At 46.4% G+C, this 17,232-nt stretch overlaps 1 protein-coding gene across 8 annotated transcripts in view; it reads left to right on the top strand.

Annotated features, from left to right (window-relative positions):
• IP6K2 (inositol hexakisphosphate kinase 2) overlaps positions 1-17,232 on the top strand; it is a 31,503-nt gene extending 14,271 nt beyond the window's left edge. For 4 of the 8 annotated variants that reach the window (XM_064367061.1, XM_012467672.2, XM_064367057.1 and 1 more), the window contains 5 exons: positions 8,873-9,201; positions 11,123-11,348; positions 12,862-13,037; positions 15,220-15,395; positions 16,464-17,232. In XM_064367061.1, coding sequence (XP_064223131.1) covers positions 9,000-9,201; positions 11,123-11,348; positions 12,862-13,037; positions 15,220-15,395; positions 16,464-16,964 — 1,281 coding nt within the window. In that variant the 5' untranslated portion in view covers positions 8,873-8,999 and the 3' untranslated portion in view covers positions 16,965-17,232. Of the gene's footprint in view, positions 1-8,872; positions 9,202-10,338; positions 11,349-12,861; positions 13,038-15,219; positions 15,396-16,463 lie in introns of those variants that run through there. The other 4 variants (XM_012467673.2, XM_064367058.1, XM_064367060.1 and 1 more) reach the window with 2 other exon arrangements.

Here is a 17,232-nt window from a genome sequence, read left to right as displayed (position 1 = left end):
GATTACTTGAGACCAGGAGTTTGAGACCATCCTGACCAACACGGTGAACCCAGTCTCTACTAAAAAATACAAAAATTAGGCCGGGCATGGTGGCTCACGCCTGTAATCCCAGCACTTTGGGAGGCCGAGGCGGGTGGCTCACAAGGTCAGGCGTTCGAGACCAGCCTGACCAACATGGTAAAACCCTGTCTGTACTAAAAATACAAAAATTAGCTGGGCATGGTGGCGCATGCCAAAAATACAAAAAGTAGCCAGGATTACTGAGTAGTAATCCCAGGAGGCTGAGGCAGGAAAATTGCCTGAACCTGGGAGGTGGAGGTTGCAGTGAGCCAGGATCATGCCATTGCACTCCAGCCTGGGTGACAGCGTGAGACTTTGTCTCAAAAAAAAAAAAAAATTAGCCAGGCATGGTGGCATGTGCTTGTAATCCCAGCTACTCGGGAGGCTAGGCATGAAAATCACTTGAACCCGGAAGCAGAGGTTGCCATGAAGTAAGATCGCACCACTGCACTCCAGCCTGGACAACAGAGGCTGGACAACAGAGGCCGCCTTGGAGGCCAAGGCGGGAGGATCATTTGCGATCAAGAGTTCAGGGGCTGGGCACTGTGGCTCACACCTGTAATCCCAGCACTTTGGGAGGCCGAGGCGGGTGGATCACGAGGTCAAGAGATCAAGACTATCCTGGTCAACGTGGTGAAACCCCGTCTCTACTAAAAATACAACAACGACAACAACAAAAATTAGCTGGGCATGGTGGCGCGTGCTTGTAGTCCCAGCTACTCAGGAGGCTGAGGCAGGAGAATTGCCTGAACCCAGGAGGCGGAGGTTGCGGTGAGCCAAGATCGTGCCATTGCACTCCAGCCTGGGTAACAAGAGCGAAACTCCGTCTCCAAAAAAAAAAAAGAGTTCAAGACCAGCCTGAGCAACACAGCAAAATCCCATCTCTACACAGAAATACAAAAATTAGCCGGATGTGGTGGCATATGCCTGTAGTTGTCCCAGCTACTTGGGAAGCTGAATTGGGAGGATCACTTGAGCCTGGGCGGACCAGGCCGCAGTGAGCTGAGATTACACCACTGCACTGCAGTCTTGACAATGGAGACCCTGTCTCAAAAAAGAAAGCATATCATAAGCATTTTCACCTGGTTAAAAAAATATAAAATTGATAAGAAAGCTCTTTATGGTATCCTAATAGTCTGTCATAAAATTGAATGAAAAAAATATTTTTGTTTCATTCCTCTCCTATTGCTGGATGTGGAGGTGAATGTGTTCATCATCAAGGATGAGAGATGTCCTGATTTTACGGAGCAGTGGGCTTGAATTTTATGGAGGTTGAATTTTATGACTTGAATTTCCTGAGGTTGATAGTAGTTTGATGGTAGGTGATGGTACCCAGACAGGTCAATTTGGTGTTCCCACAAGACATCCTTTCAGAGTCAGACATTGACTGTTTTCTTCCTGAGTTTATTTTACTAAAAATGTTTTTAGTTTTTTATTGTTTGTTGTTTTCTTTGAGTCAGGATCTTGCTCTGTCACCTAGGCTGTAGTGCAGTGGTATGATAGTAGCTTGCTGTATCCTTAAACTCCTGGGCTCAAGTGATCCACCTCAGCTTCCTGAATAGCTAAGACTATAAGCAGGCACCACCATGCCCTGCTATTTATTTTTAATTTTTTATAGAGATGGGGGTCTTGCTATGTTGCCCAGGCTGGTCTCAAACTCCTGGGCTTAAGCAATTCTGCCTTGGCCTCCCAAAGTGCTAGGATTACAGCTGGCCTTACTCCTTTTTGCATATTCATTTTGTCACTAGGGATTGTACCTCATTTGTTGCCACTTTCCTTGAAAGTTCAAGTTATGGGAGGGAATGGTTTTCCTTTTCTTTCCTTTTTTTTTTTGAGATGGAATTTTGCTTTGTTGCCCAGGCTGGAGTGCAATGGCATGATCTTGGCTCACCGCAACCTCTGCCACCTGGGTTCAAGTGATTCTCCTGCCTCAGCCTCCTGAGTAGCTGGGATTATAGGCATGCAACACCACGTCTGGCTAATTTTGTATTTTTAGTAGAGATGGGGTTTCTCCATGTTGATTAGGTTGGTCTTGAACTCCCAACCTCAGGTGATCTGCCTGCTTGGGCCTCCCAAAGTGCTGGGATTACAGGCGTGAGCCACTATGCCTGGCTGGGAATGGTTTTCTTTTGGCATTGTGCTAACACACTTTAAGGCTGGACTGACAGACTCATTGCTGAAGAGGCCTTCTGTATATACTCAAGACTAATTCATGACCTCTCTTTACTTTGCCTGCAAAAGATTGGAATAGTTTTTATCTTTTATTTTTATTTTTTTTCTCTTTTTTATTATTTTTAGTTTTTAGTTTTTTTAGTTGGAGTCTTGCTCTGTCACCCAGGCTGGAGTGCACTGCCATGATCTCAACTCACTGCAACCTCTGCCTCCCTGGTTCAAGCAGTTCTCCCACCTCAGCCTCCTGAGTAGCTGGAATTACAGGCACATGCCATCATGCCCAGCTAATTTTTGTATTTTTTAGTAGAGACGGGTTTCACCGTGTTGGCCAGGCTGGTCTTAAACTCCTGGCCTCAAGCAATCCAGCTGCCTCGGCCTCCCAAAGTGCTGGAATTACAGGTATGAGACATTGTGCCTGGCCAATAGTTTTTATTTAAAAAAATTTTTCTGGCCGGGCGCGGTGGCTCACGCCTGTAATCCCAGCACTTTGGGGTGCCGAGGCAGGCGGATCATGAGGTCAGGAGATCGAGACCGTCCTGGCCAACACAGTGAAACTCTGTCTCTACTGAAAATACAAAAATTATCTGGGTGTGGTGGTGCACACCTGTAATCTCAGCTATTTGGGAGGCTGAGGTGGGAGAATTGCTTGAACCTGGGAAGTGAAGGTTGCAATGAGCCGAGGTCGCACCATTACACTCCAGCCCTGGGCGAAAAAGCGAGACTATATCTCAAAAAAAAAAAAAGATCACACCACTGCACTCCAGCCTGGCAACAGAGCGAGACTTCTTCTCAAAGAAAAGAAAAAGAAAATTATACTTATTTCTCATCTTCATGGTTGGCATGAGATAATTATTTTTGGCCGGATGCAGTGGCTCACGCCTGTAATCCCAGCACTTTGGGAGCCCGGGCAGGTGGATCACCTGAGGTCAGGAGTTCAAGACCAGCCTGGCCAGCATGGTGAAACCCCGTCTCTTTTTTATGAAAAAATAAAATAAAATAAAGAGATAACTATTTTTTAGTGATGATTTAGCAACCTGAAAACCTTGGTCATATCTTTGGGATATGGCCTCAGTATCCACATAGAATATCTGAATGCTGGTTAGTATATTTGTTATAAACAATGATAGAATTGAAATCTTCTTGTAGCCACATTTTCAAAGTTTATTCTTCATTAGTCTTTTGTTACTTGATTTTCTACAAGCGAGAGTTTCTCAAAAGGTTAGTTGTCATTACATTAAGAGCTTGGGTTTTGTTTGACATGAAATGTGTCTAGGCCAGAAGATCTCAGATGAATGTTCAGGCATGGGTCCTTAATTTATATTCCCCCGTTTATGCAGACTTACAAGGTGGATGATAATAAATGCAAAATAAACTAATATTAGCCAGTGCTTGGAATGCATTTTGTAAAGTGTGCAGCATGCCACATTTCAATACTTGTACTCACCATATGATTGGTGTGGATTTGGATGATGATTGCAGTGGGTGTCTTATGAGTTCTCTGCTGTGTGTGGTAGGTATTCATGACACAGTAGTGATTTGAGGCACATTCTGTGGAATGCCTACTTTATGCTGGTGCTCTTTTAGATCCTGGAGATTCAGCAGTGAACATTGCAGTCAAAAATCTGACATTACGAAACTTGTTTTGAAGTGGAAATGCTGTGGGAGACAAACAATAAACAAGACAAATAAGAAATTAGGTGTGCGTGAGAAATGCCTGAGGTAGGCGACTGGGTGGAGGGGGATGGAGACAGCAAACCACCATGTATGTACCTATGCAACAATCCTGCAGGATGCAGGATGTACACATTTACCCCAAAGGGAGAAAAAAAAAAAAGAATTAGGTGTGGTGCACGCCTGTAATCCCAGCTACTGGGAAGGCTGAGGCAGGAGAATCGCTTGAACCTAGGAGGTGGAGATTGTGGTGAGCTGAGATTGTGCCATTGTACTCCAGCCTGGGCAACAAAAGCAAAACTCCATCTCAAAAAATACAAAGAGTATGTTAGTTAGATGGTGATAAGTAGGAGAAAATGAAGCAGGGGTGCCCCAGGGAGTGGCACTTTTAGATAGAGTGGTTGAAGATCTCATTAAAGAGGTGACATTTGCTCAGCTGGCTGTGGTGATATACGCCTGTAGTCAGAACTACTCAGGAGGCTGAGGTGAGAGGAACACTTGAGCCCAGGAGTTTGAGGCTGCGGTGAGCTGTGATCACACCACTGCACTTTAGCCTGGGCAACAGAGCAAGACCCTATCTCTTAAAAAAAAAAAAAATGCTAACATTTGCCTAAAGAGCTGAAGGAGGTTGAGAGAGTGAGGCAAGGGGTTTATCTGGGGGAAGAATATATCAAGCAAAGGGAATAGCAAGTACAAAGGTCCCTGAGAAGCGAATATAATCGGAACATATTTGATGTTGATATTTTGTTCCTTATGGATATTTTTATTTTTTTGAGACAGAGTTTCACTCTTGTGTCCAGGCTGGAGTGCAGTGGTGCAATCTTGGTTTACTGCGACTTCTGCCTCCTGGGTTCAAGCAATTCTCTTGCCTCAGCCTCCCAAGTAGCTGGGATTACAGGCGTCCATCACCACGTCTAGCTGATTTTTAAAAAATATGTTATAGTAGAGGCCAAGGCTGACCTTAGCATGAGTGATTCAAGATACTCAAAGTGAGGCAGATGAGCCCAAAAAGAATAGATGCAAAAGGAAATTTCAGCCAATGAGTTTGTATATAGAAACTATTGAACAGTGAGTAGGATTTGTGTGTATGTGTGTGTGTGAGACAGAAGTCTCACTCTGTCAACCAGGCAGAAGGGCAGTGTATGATCTCAGCTCACTGCAACCTCCACCTCCCCGGTTCAAGTGATTCTTGTGCCTCAGCCTCCCAAGTAGCTGGGACTACAGGTGCCCACCACCATGCCTGGCTAATTTTTTTGTATTATTAGTAGAGACAGGGTTTCACCATGTTGGCCAGGCTGGTCTTGAACTCCTGACCTCAAGTGGTCTGCCTGCCTCGGCCTCTCAAAGTGCTGGAAGTACAGGCCTGAGCCACCACACCCAGCAGGAGCTTTTTAAGTATAATATTTTCTGATTATTAAAATAATACATACTATGGGCTCGGCGAAGTGGCCTGTAATTTTTCGTATTGTTAATAGAGATAGGATTTCACCATGTTGGCCAGGCTGGTCTCAAACTCCTGACCTCAGGTGTTCTGCCCATCTTGGCCTCCCAGAGTGCTGGGATTACAGGCGTAAGTCACAGCACCCGGCCATGTTGTCATTCCTCTTAGTTAAATACCTAGGAATGGGAGTGCTATGTATATAATAAGTATATGTTTAACTTTATCAGAATCTGCCAGACTGTTTCCCAAAGTGGCTTTGTATTCCTACCAGCAATGTATGAGGCATTGCATGATTAACCCTGGGTTGTATATGTGTACCAGGCACATGCTGGGTGGTGGCTCTGGGACACATGGGAAGGAGGTATAGGTGGTGAGGGTTGTTTTTCTGCCATCAGTATAGTGTGCCTTATACCATTCCTCTATGACTGCTTGACCCTGGGGCATTTCTTGAGCCAGAGTAAGTGACCCCAGTGGATCCCATTTTGTAGCCTCATTAACTAAATTCTGGATGAGTGAGCTAAGGGCCCAGGGGCTTTCATGAGTCATAGTCATATATTTTATTTGCATTATTTAAAAAGTTAAGAATATTAAGGCATTTTTTTTTTTTCCAACAGATCCTTAAACCAATTTGATAGATTTGGTGGATGGACTGTGGGGGAAAACTGTATGCCGTGCTAGGATGGATGTTCTGTGTTTCTTATGTGTTCGTAGTTTCATGGACAAATGTGAGGCAATGTGGAAAGCTAAAATAGATGCTAAATCTGAAGCCAGTATTTTGCATTTATTTCCTGTCTCTCTAGGTAGTGGGCCCATACATTGCATGGGCTTTATGGTAACCATTAATTAATTTTCCAGCCTTCCAGGGAAACTGAGATTTAGACCCTAGGGTCACACTGCAGAAAGAAAGAGAGAGAGAGAGAGAGAGAGAGAGAGAGAGAGAGAGAGAGAGAGAGAGAGAGAGAGAGAGAGAAACATGGAGATTGGTGCATCTGGTATAATTCGGGCTTTTCTTTATTTTGGTGTAGTTGAAGCCTGTACGGAGGGAGCTGATTTGCTTTGTAATCTTTGGAAAGTTGATCCTTCATTTTCTTGCAGAGATATGGGCTGTGAGGGACCCTAGAACAGAAGCTCCGCTTACTTGCAACTCCAAATGTGAGAAGTATGTTTTATAGTGAAGCCATACTTATGTTCATATTGAGAGTTTGAACATAATTGAAAAGAAAGGATCATAAAATAGGACTTACCTTATTATGTGCAATGCATTGATGTTTTGCAAGAGTGCTGGAATTCTAAGCAAGAGCCACCATACCTAGCCTGGATTGTGTTTCTAAGGCCTGGCCCATGAGGAGCATCTTGTGCTTTAACAGTTTTATAATATGGTGCCTGACATGTGCTTTGGTACTGGCCGGTGGACCATGAACCAGTAGCTTCTTTTGGTATTACTCTTATTCAAAAGGTCTTTTCAGTAGACTAGTGTCAACCAGTCTGCATAGACCTGGAGAAAAGGTTTTTGTGGCCAGACTTCTCAGAGCTCCATCTTGGGGATAGAGCCTGGAATGGCTAGAATGTACTCATAGTTACAGTCCCAGTGCCTGTGTTCAGTTTCTGGACTCTTCTCAATATATGCTGTCCTGGAGGCTTTTGTGGTGATGAGAAGGTAGTACCAAGCGATCAGAACCTTAGATTTAGATTCTCTGCTCTTTGCATATGGGAAAACTTATTGATTCCTAGCTCTTGAGGTCAGTTGAGGCCCACAGTCAGGCACTCTCTGAAAGGAAGAGATTAACACCATTTTACACTCTTTAAAAGAGGCTACTTTATAAATAGAAAATACTAACTAGGTGGGGTGGCATGTGCCTGTAGTCCTAGCTGCTTGGGAGGCTGAGGCAGGAGTATCCCTCGAGCCCAGGAGTTTGAGGGTACAGTGAGCTATGATCCTGTCATTGCACTCTAGCCTGGGCAACAGAATGAGACCCTGTTTACTTGAAAAAAAAATAAAATAAAATAATAATTGGCCGGGCACAGTGGCTCATGCCTGTAATCCTAGCACTTTTAGGAGGCCAAGGTGGGTGGATCTCCTGAGGTTAAGAGTTCAAGACAAGTCTGGCCAACATGGTGAAATCCCATCTCTACCAAAAATACAGAAAAATATTAGCCAGGTGTGGTGGTGGGCACCTATAGTCCCAACTACTTGGGAGGCTGTGGCAGGAGAATCTCATGAGCCTGGGAGGCAGAGGTTGCAGTGAGTGAGGTTGCACTTCAGTTTGGGCAACAGAGCAAGACTCCATCTCAAAAAAAAAAGTAAAAATTAAGCTGGGCAGTGCTGGAAATCATGGGCCCTAGAGGCAGCTGTGTGGGTTCATTTGGGAGAAGTGGCTTATTGTCCCTGGCCCTGGGTGAGTTTCCTAATCTTCTCTAATCAGCTTCATTGTTTGCAATAGGGAGAGTAGTGTCTACCTCAAAGAAAGTATCGAGAGGACCAAATGGCGTAAGAAATTCTTGTAATGAGCCTGATACATAATAGGTCATTTCCCCACATTAGAGGACAGAGGGCACATCTCCTCCAGATCCATCCTCACTCCTCTCTCAGTTGGAGTCATGGAACTGAAGGAGTTCCCAGTAAAATCCCTGTACAGGTACTGAAATGTAACTCAGGCCCTCTAAGAAATGCTAGTAGAAACTGCATAAATTAGACGAAACACAGAACGAGTGCAGCATGCCCTGTACCAGTTAACGGTGCATACAGAGATGTGCTTTGCTGATGATGCATCCAGTTCGTGGCTTTGTGAGTGGATGCAAGCCTGACTGCCCCAAGTGCACAACTTTGGTGTAAAGGTGTGCTCCGGCTTTTGGTGATCAGGTTAGAATGATAAAAATAGTCAGTGACCTAGAACACTGTCTGTCTTTTTAAATGGAGTTAGCCAGCCTTGATCAGTTGTTTTTAGATACAGACGTTAATCATTAAAGCTGGACCCAAGCTCCGTTGCTAATAAGGTTAATGGGGCTTGTCTTTCGCCTTGGGCAGGAGCAGTGTGTGTAGACAACCTGGACAAGTCAACAATGAGTCTTACTATATAAGATTAAGCAGGTTTTCCCTATATTTAAATGCATTTTATAAAAATACAATTAATAGGAGACCTGGACATCATTCACATTAAGCTTGACATTCTTATTAGAAAATGGTAACATTTAATCCAGGCATTAGGCTTGAAATTGTGATTTCACCTCACCATTGCATCAGTTTTGCCTATGGTAGTGGCTTTCTAACACCATAGTGGGGCCTCTGCCTTTTTAGGGGCACCTGGAACCCATTCCCTGCCTTTCTGCATCGAGCCCCGCCCCTATGAGCTCATGATGTTTTTGTTTTTCTGCTGGAGAAGGTGGGGCCAAAGTGGGTGGCATGGGCGGAGCCCTGCTAGAGCTCGGACTGTTTGTCTTTGTCTTTCTGCTGGCGGAGCAGGGTGAACAGCTCTAAGGCATTTCCTACGCTACTTCGAACCCCCATGTCATCATTGTGTTTGCTTCCAGCAGAGCGTCCTGGCCAGAGCAAGCCAAGAAGCCAAGTCGAGAGGGACACACAGACAGACAACAGACAGAAGACGTACTGGCTGCTGGACCCTGCCACCTCCCCCTTCCCACCATCTGCGCCCGGAGGATGAGCCCAGCCTTCAGGGCCATGGATGTGGAGCCCCGCGCCAAAGGCGTCCTGCTGGAGCCCTTTGTCCACCAGGTTGGGGGGCACTCATGCGTGCTCCGCTTCAATGAGACAACCCTGTGCAAGCCCCTGGTCCCAAGGGAGCATCAGTTCTACGAGACCCTCCCTGCTGAGATGCGCAAATTCACTCCCCAGTACAAAGGTAAGCCCCAGCTGCTGGAGGGGTTGCCACACTGGTGAGGAGATGTGAGGGATCGTGGCCACAGAAGGCCCTGGCAGCCATCCCTGGAGCCCTCACTCCTTCCCACTCTGTGCTTTTCCTCCCTCTTCTCCTCCTCCTTCTCCTCCTCCTGGCCCTCAGCCCAGCACCTCACACCCTCAGTTTTCAAGCCTGGTAAGATTGCTCAATTCTGTTTTGTTTTGTGGATTTGAGTTCGATTTTGGTAGAAGTGTAGTTGTGTTTTACGTTCAGGTGTCTCTTGACCACAGTAACCCATAGTCCCCCATGGTGGGGACAGTGGGGGAAGACTTTGGGAGGATTTTACCCAGAATACTTGCCGCCTGCTTTTTGTCCTCCAGGAAACCAGAAGCCCGGGTGATTAGGTAGGCCGGGGGAGCAGGGTTGAGTCAGATGGAATGCAGGAGTGGGAGGCCTGTGCTGATTAGCCCAAGCCCTTTGCTGTTACAGAATGTCCCCAGAATTGCTACATGAAAGCAACCTTTCGATTCACATATAATTTTTTGTTCCTTTTTACAATGTATTTTATAGGGGACATCAGCAGCCACCAGCATGGTGGGGTCTTTGTTGGGGAGGGGGGAGTCTTTTGTAAATCAAGGAAGAATCCATTAAAGAAATTAATTTTAAATGTGCATTGTCTGGTTACATAAAAGACTCTAGAACAACTTAGGTTCTTTTGGGACTGTTGAAACATTGTCTTTAAGGACAGAATGTACTGGGCGCCTGTCTCTGTACTCTGAATATGCATGTGTATTGTGGTGGGGATGGGGGAGTTGGGGGCCCTCACTTGGTCCTTCTCTGTTGTTTTTTCCAGGACAAAGCCAAAGGTCCCTTGTTAGCTGGCCGTCCCTACCCCATTTTTTCCCCTGGTCCTTTCCCCGTGGCCACAGGGAAGTGTGGTCTGAATCCCCCACTCTGGCTCCTCTGCACCCAGAGCTGGGGGCCACCTCAGAAGTGTCGTCTCTCTCTGAGCACGCATTCCCCTGCAGCAGTCAAGCGGGCGGGCAGCAAGGACTGAGCAGATTGAGTGATCCTGGGGCAGAGAGGCCTGGGAGGAAAGGTGTTCAGCCAGTCGTTTGTAAGGCGCTCGTCGGCACCTGCTGAAACGCCCCCCACCTGACAGCCCCATCCTCAAAGACTGTCTAATTACTCATGGCAGGTTCTAGAGACTTAAGGGGGAAAGCTGCTTTCAAGGTCACCACGTGTTTGTGTTCCCCAACCAACTCTATCTGCCTTGTGATCATTTTGTTCTTTTGTGACGTGAGATTGCAAAGACCAATAAAAACATATTTTATAAGGAAAAAAGGCCTGGGTGCCTACCCCGTGTGGGGGCACTATGGGAAACCTTTGCCAGGGTGTCTTGTGCTGTGTGGTTTGTTTTGTTTGCCCCTTTATTTTGCTTTGCTTACCCAGTCTTCCCTTATTCTTGGTTCTTAACCCTCAGGCAAACCTGTGTTCCCCAGTATTCAGGCTCTGCTTTAAAGCAAGCTTTGAGGCTGTTGGAGTTTCTGTTTAGGGCATTAAAATTTCCCGCAAACTATAAAGAGCAATGTTTTAAGTCTTTTAGGATTAGAAGAGTTACATAAAAATTAATAAACATTTTCAATGATGGAAAAATGTGTCTTGTAATTCTTTGGCTCTTGCCTTGTTGAGTACATGAGAGAGGAAGACTCTCGGCCCTGTTTGCTCCCTAATTGCTTGTCTTGTATGGTGTCATCTTTTCTAGCTGTTTTGATATTTGTTAAGTTTGCAGATGAGTTTGGGGCCTCTGGCAACATAGAGACTAAGGAACTGGGTAAGAAAAAAACAAATGTTACAATCATGTTACTTACAAGGCTTCTTCCTGTGGAATTAAAAGTTCTTTCTGCTCCTCACCCCCTTCCAGGTGTGGTATCTGTGCGCTTTGAAGAAGATGAAGATAGGAACTTGTGTCTAATAGCATATCCATTAAAAGGGGACCATGGAACTATGGAGATTGTAGATAATTCAGACTGTGAACCAAAAAGTAAGCTCCTAAGGTGGACGACAAACAAAAAACATCATGTCTTAGAAACAGAAAAGACCCCTAAGGACTGGGTGCGCCAGCACCGGAAAGAGGAGAAAATGAAGAGGTGAGTGGAGACTGAGCAGCCAACCCTTGGCTGTGTGGGAGGGTTGGGGATTTTGGTTACAGCCCAGTTCCCTAGAGCTAAGGACTTAAGTGGACTTACTAGGTGCCCTGTCATTCAGTGGCTAATTCCCACATGGGATGCTCTGCCTCTCTTTTATTGTAATTAACTGTGGTTAGATCATGCCAGTTTGGATAAACAGCTGCACTGGCCTCTGTAAGAGATTCACTCACTTTTCTATGACTGCTGTGTGTCAGGCTGTGAACTGGAGATGTAGCAGTGACTGACAGGAGCCATCCTTTTACCTCAGGTTGTTCACCAATAGTTGAAGACAAAATGGGCAGTTGGGCATCCCCGAAACTCAGTGATCCCCCTAAACAGGGTTATCCTACTCCTGCACCTTGGCAAAGCTTGTGAAAATATAAATAGTATATATAAATTAAAGTACATATAATACAGCTCAGTAGGTTGACCTATTCTCATGGAATTTGAGTTTCTATTTTCCCAGTCATCAGATTTTGGAATCTGGTTGTATTGGAGGCTAGGTGGTACTATTTCCTAGAAGAGGGCAAGGAAGGCTCTCCACATACAGGGGCTGGGGAGCTGGGGTTGATCTTGGATCTTAGGTTCTTTTTGCTGTAGAAAATAGTAGTTGGCTGGCCCCTAATTTTATTTTTTAAAATCAACTTTCTTGAGGTATACATACAGTAAAATGCACCCATTTGAAGTGCTCAAACAGTTTTGGCAAATGTGTACACGGTAAGCCACCACCACATCAAGAAGTCACTTTTCATTACTCTAGAAAGTTTCTCACTGGGTGTGGTGGCTCATGCCTGTAATCCCAGCACTTCGAGAGGCTGAGGTGGGTGGATCACCTGAGGTCATGAGTTCTAGAGCAGCCTGACCAATATGATGAAACCCCATCTCTACTAAAAATACAAAAATCAGCCAAGTGTGGTGGCATGTTCCTGTAATCCCAGGTACTTGGGAGGCTGAGACAGGAGAATCATTTGAACCTGGGAGGCGGACGTTGCAGTGAGTTGAGATTGCACCATTGCACTTCAATCTGGGCAACAAGAGTGAAACTCTGTCTTAAAAAAAATAAAGAAAGTTTCTTTGTGCCTCTTTTAACCCTGAATTTCTTTTTATTTGTGTATTTATTTATATATATATATTTTTAGACGGAGTCTCACTTGCTCTATAGCCCAGGCTAGAGTGCAGTGGTATGATATTTTTGGCTCACTGCAACCTCTGCCTCCCAGGTTCAAGTAATTCTCCTGCCTTAGCCTCCTTAGTAGCTGGTACTACAGGTGCACACCACCATGCCCAGCTAATGTTTGTATTTTTAGTAGAGACGGTTTCACCATGTTGGCCAGGGTGGTCTCAAACTCCTGACCTCAAGTGATCTGCCCATCTCGGCCTCCCAAAGTGCTGGGATTACAGGCGTGAGCCACCGAACTCGACCTGCTAAATTCTGGTAAGACATACTGATTTATTGGTTCTTATCTCTTTATAGCCATAAGTTAGAAGAAGAATTTGAGTGGCTAAAGAAATCTGAAGTCTTGTACTACACTGTAGAGAAAAAAGGGAATATAAGTTCCCAGCTTAAACACTATAACCCTTGGAGCATGAAATGTCACCAGCAACAGTTACAGAGAATGAAGGAGAATGCAAAGCACCGGAACCAGTACAGTATCCTTTGTTCATGGGCATCTCTGCATCGAGGGTTAGGGGAGAGAAAACAAGGAAGGCCCTTGGATCTTGGAGAGAGAAGTTGGGTTTTTATAGTCATGGTTGAGTTTCTTCTATCTGGGTTATTTCAGAACATGCTGTATGATAATTATGGGCAAGTAATCACTTCCCTCAGGGCAGGTACTGGCCTAGGAGTGCAGATGATGATGAGTGGGGTATAATGGGTCTCTGGGAGGTGAGGGGTGCCTCATGAAGGGGCCAGCTTGCATCAGGTGGGCTTTTGCCTAGATAACCTAGAGAAAGAGGGCAAGGGTCTGCCTCCTGTTTTCAGACTCTTCAGAAGTCTCAAAACATTGCTCACCTGCAAAGGGCTGGGGTGTTTGGGTGAGGAGATTGACCTTACACTCCTGGTTCACCAGACTGGCACTGGCACTGGACATGAGCAGTACATGAGGAAATCTTTCTTTTCTTCTCTCTTTTCTTTTTCCTGGAGACAGAGTCTTGCTCTTTTCCCCAGGATGGAGTGCAGTGGTGTGATCTCGGCTCACTGCAACCTTGCCCTTCCGAGTTCAAGTGATTCTCATACCTCAGCCTTTCTAGTAGTTGGCATTACAGGTGTCCGCCCCCACGCCTGGCTAATTTTTGTATTTTTAGTGGAGACAGGGTTTCACCATATTGGCTAGGCTGGTCTCAAACTCCTGACCTCAGGTGATCTACCTGCTTTGGCCTCCCAAAGTGCTTGGATAACAGGCCATGAGCCACCCCCTCTCCCCCTGCCTTCTCCATCCCTCCCCTTTCCCTCCCCTCCCCTTTGTAAAGGTGAGGTTTCACTATGTTGCCCAGGCTGGTCTCAAACTCCTGGGCTCAAGTGATCCTCAGCCTCCAAAAATGTTGGGATAATAGGCATGAGCCACCATGCCTAGCCTTTATCTATTTTTTTTGGTCTCTTAAAAATGTGAAAACCATTTCTAGCTTATAGGCCATGCAACAGCAAGCAGTGGGCCATAGTTTACCAGTTTCCCTTCTAGGGAGCACTGGTTCCTTGAATGGGAAATGATGAGACAACGGTCTGTGCACTAGACGCACTCATTAATTCTGGTCATTGTTTCTAGACCTTATTAGTGCACACAGCTGAGAAGCAGACATTTACTTTAAAAGAGAAAAGTAGCTGGGTGCGGTGGCTCATGCCTGTAATCCCAGCCCTTTGGGAGACTGAGGTGGGTGAATCACAAGGCTGAGAGTTTGAGGCCTGCCTGGCCAACATGGTGAAACCCCGTCTCTACTAAAAATACAAAAAATTAGCTGAGCATAGTGGCGGGCATCTGTAATCCCAGCTACTTGGGAGGCTGAGCCAGGAGAATCATTTGAAAACAAGAGGTGAAGGTTGCAGTGAGCCGAGATCGCGCCACTGCACTCCAGCCCTGGCGAGAGAGTGAGACTCCGTCTCAAAAATAATAATCATAATTAATAAATAAAATAAAGAGAAGGCCAGGCACAGTGGCTCATGCCTGTAATCTCAGCACTTTGGGAGGCTGAGGTGGGCAGTCACAAGGTCAGGAGATCAAGACCATCTTGGCCAACATGGTGAAACCCCGTGTCTACTGAAATACAAAAAACCAGCTGGGTGTGGTTGTGCACACCTGTGGTCCCAGCTACTCGGGAGGCTGAGGCAGGGAATCACTTGAACTCGGGAGGCAGAGACTGTAGTGAGAAGAGATCGCAACATTGCACTCCAGCCTGGCGACAGAGGGAGACTCCATCTCAAAAAATAAAATCAAATAATAAAGAGAAAAGTATTTTCATGAGTTTATACTGATACTTCCAGTTCACATATAAGGCTACAGGATTTACTGAACTTCCTTGATGTTCTACCTGTAATTGAGAACTTTGTTTTTGGACCCTAGTCCTATACTTAGTTAAGAGTTCAGGAAATGGCTTGTGTGTCTCCCAGGCTGGAATAGCCCAGGCCTGAGAGTCCAGGTGTAGGCTGCTTTCACACCAGTTCCCTGACAAGAAGTAAAGGTGTCGCTCAGCTTTCTAATCAGCCCTGGACTCCCTGTGTAGAGGCAGCAGGACTAATGGAGTCTCCTGTGGGTCACTGCGTCCGGGCACTGTGCCTTGGGAGTACCAAGGACCCATGCAGTAGCACTTCCTTTTGGGGGTATTTTTCTTAACTGCTCAGAATTTATCTTACTGGAAAACCTGACTTCCCGCTACGAGGTGCCTTGTGTCCTTGACCTCAAGATGGGCACACGACAACACGGTGATGATGCTTCAGAGGAGAAGGCGGCCAATCAAATCCGAAAATGTCAGCAGAGCACATCTGCGGTCATTGGTGTGCGTGTGTGTGGCATGCAGGTGAGGGGGATGCTAGGGCTGGCTAGGGCATCCAGTGGCTCTCACTTGGGGAAGTGACATAGTCCTGTTTGCTCAAAAGATTCCAGGCCAAGTCCGATGTCACACCTGTAATCCCAGCACTTTGGGAGGTCAAGGCGGGTGGATGACCTGAGGTCAGGAGTTTGAGACCAGCCCAGACAACATGGTGAAACCCTGTCTCTACTAAAAATACAAAAATTAGTTGAGCATGTTGGTGTACACCTGTAATCCTAGCTACTTGGGAGGCTGAGGTACGGGAACAGCTTGAACCCAGGAGGCGGAGGTTGCAGTGAGCTGATACTGCAGCATTGCACTCCAGCCTGGGAGACAGAGTCAGAGTCTGTCTCTAAATGAAAAGATTCTGGGCCAGGCACGGTAGTAACACGTGTGCCTGTAATCCCAGCACTTTGGGAGGCCAAGGCAGGTGGATCATGAGGTCAGGAGTTCAAGACCAGCCTGGCCAAGGTGAAACCCCATCTCTACTAAAAAAATATGCAAAAATTTAGCTGGGCATGGTGGCATGTGCCTGTAATCCTAGCTAATCCAGAGGCTGAGACAGGAGAATTAATTGAACCTGGGAGGTGGAGGTTGCAGTGAGCTGAGATTGCGCCACTGCACTCCAGCCTGGGCAATAGAGCAAGACTCCGTCGAAAATAAAAATTCCAGATTTAACTCCACATGAGTCTGTTGCCTTTTGGTTAAAAAAGAAAGCATGCATACCTGCATGATCCTGAGATTAGGTTGATTGACTGAGTCCAGAATCTGTGGATAGTAGTAGGGAAGAAAGCAAGAGGGTTAGGTCCTCTCCAGTGACCCAGATGTTGAGTTGGGGTGCCAGGGCACAATGACCAAACCCAGGTTGGATGGCTGCATCCCAGGTGGGGGCTGATCAGAGAATATAGTGGACAGTGGCTCATGTGTGACTGGTGTACTTGACAAGTTTTGATCTGATCTGATCTGTCACATCCCCCCCACACATACATACCACTGCCCAGGATCCAAGGTTTGAGATGGCCCTTAGCCCCTGACTTACTGGTCTCTCTCCTACAGGTGTACCAAGCAGGCAGTGGGCAGCTCATGTTCATGAACAAGTATCATGGACGGAAGCTGTCGGTGCAGGGCTTCAAGGAGGCACTTTACCAGTTCTTCCACAATGGGCGGTACCTGCGCCGTGAACTCCTGGGCCCTGTGCTCAAGAAGCTGACTGAACTCAAGGCGGTGTTGGAGCGACAGGAGTCCTACCGCTTCTACTCAAGCTCTCTGCTGGTCATCTATGATGGCAAGGAGCGGCCTGAAGTGGTCCTGGACTCAGATGCTGAGGACTTGGAGGACCTGTCAGAGGAGTCAGCTGATGAGTCTGCTGGGGCCTATGCCTACAAACCCATCGGCGCCAGCTCTGTAGACGTGCGCATGATCGATTTTGCACACACCACCTGCAGGATGTATGGCGAGGACACCGTGGTGCATGAGGGCCAGGATGCTGGCTATATCTTCGGGCTGCAGAGCCTGATAGACATTGTCACAGAGATAAGTGAGGAGAGTGGGGAGTGAGCTTGCTAGCTGCTCCCGTACCTGAGAGACTCTGTGTCCCTGACGCAGCTGTGCTACGTCAGGGAGGAGGCCAGTATGGCCAGGTGGTGGCTCCTGCAGCCTGGAGCTGATGTGCAGTGGCCTCTGTGAGCCCCAGCCTGAGCCAGCCCCAGCTGCGCTTGGAGTCTTTATTTATTTTAACTATTTCTTCAACATTCCACATTTGATGATGATACCTCTTTCTTCCCCGAGTGTATCTGTCCTAATACAAATCTGTTTGTTTATTGTA

The sequence above is a fragment of the Aotus nancymaae genome, unplaced genomic scaffold, assembly GCF_030222135.1.
Source record: "Aotus nancymaae isolate 86718 unplaced genomic scaffold, 86718_ANA_hifiasm-v0.15.2.pri h1tg000067l, whole genome shotgun sequence".
Taxonomy (NCBI): Eukaryota; Metazoa; Chordata; class Mammalia; order Primates; family Aotidae; genus Aotus; species Aotus nancymaae.
Note: the sequence above shows the minus strand (reverse complement) of the source record. Positions and strands in the feature narration are given on the sequence as shown.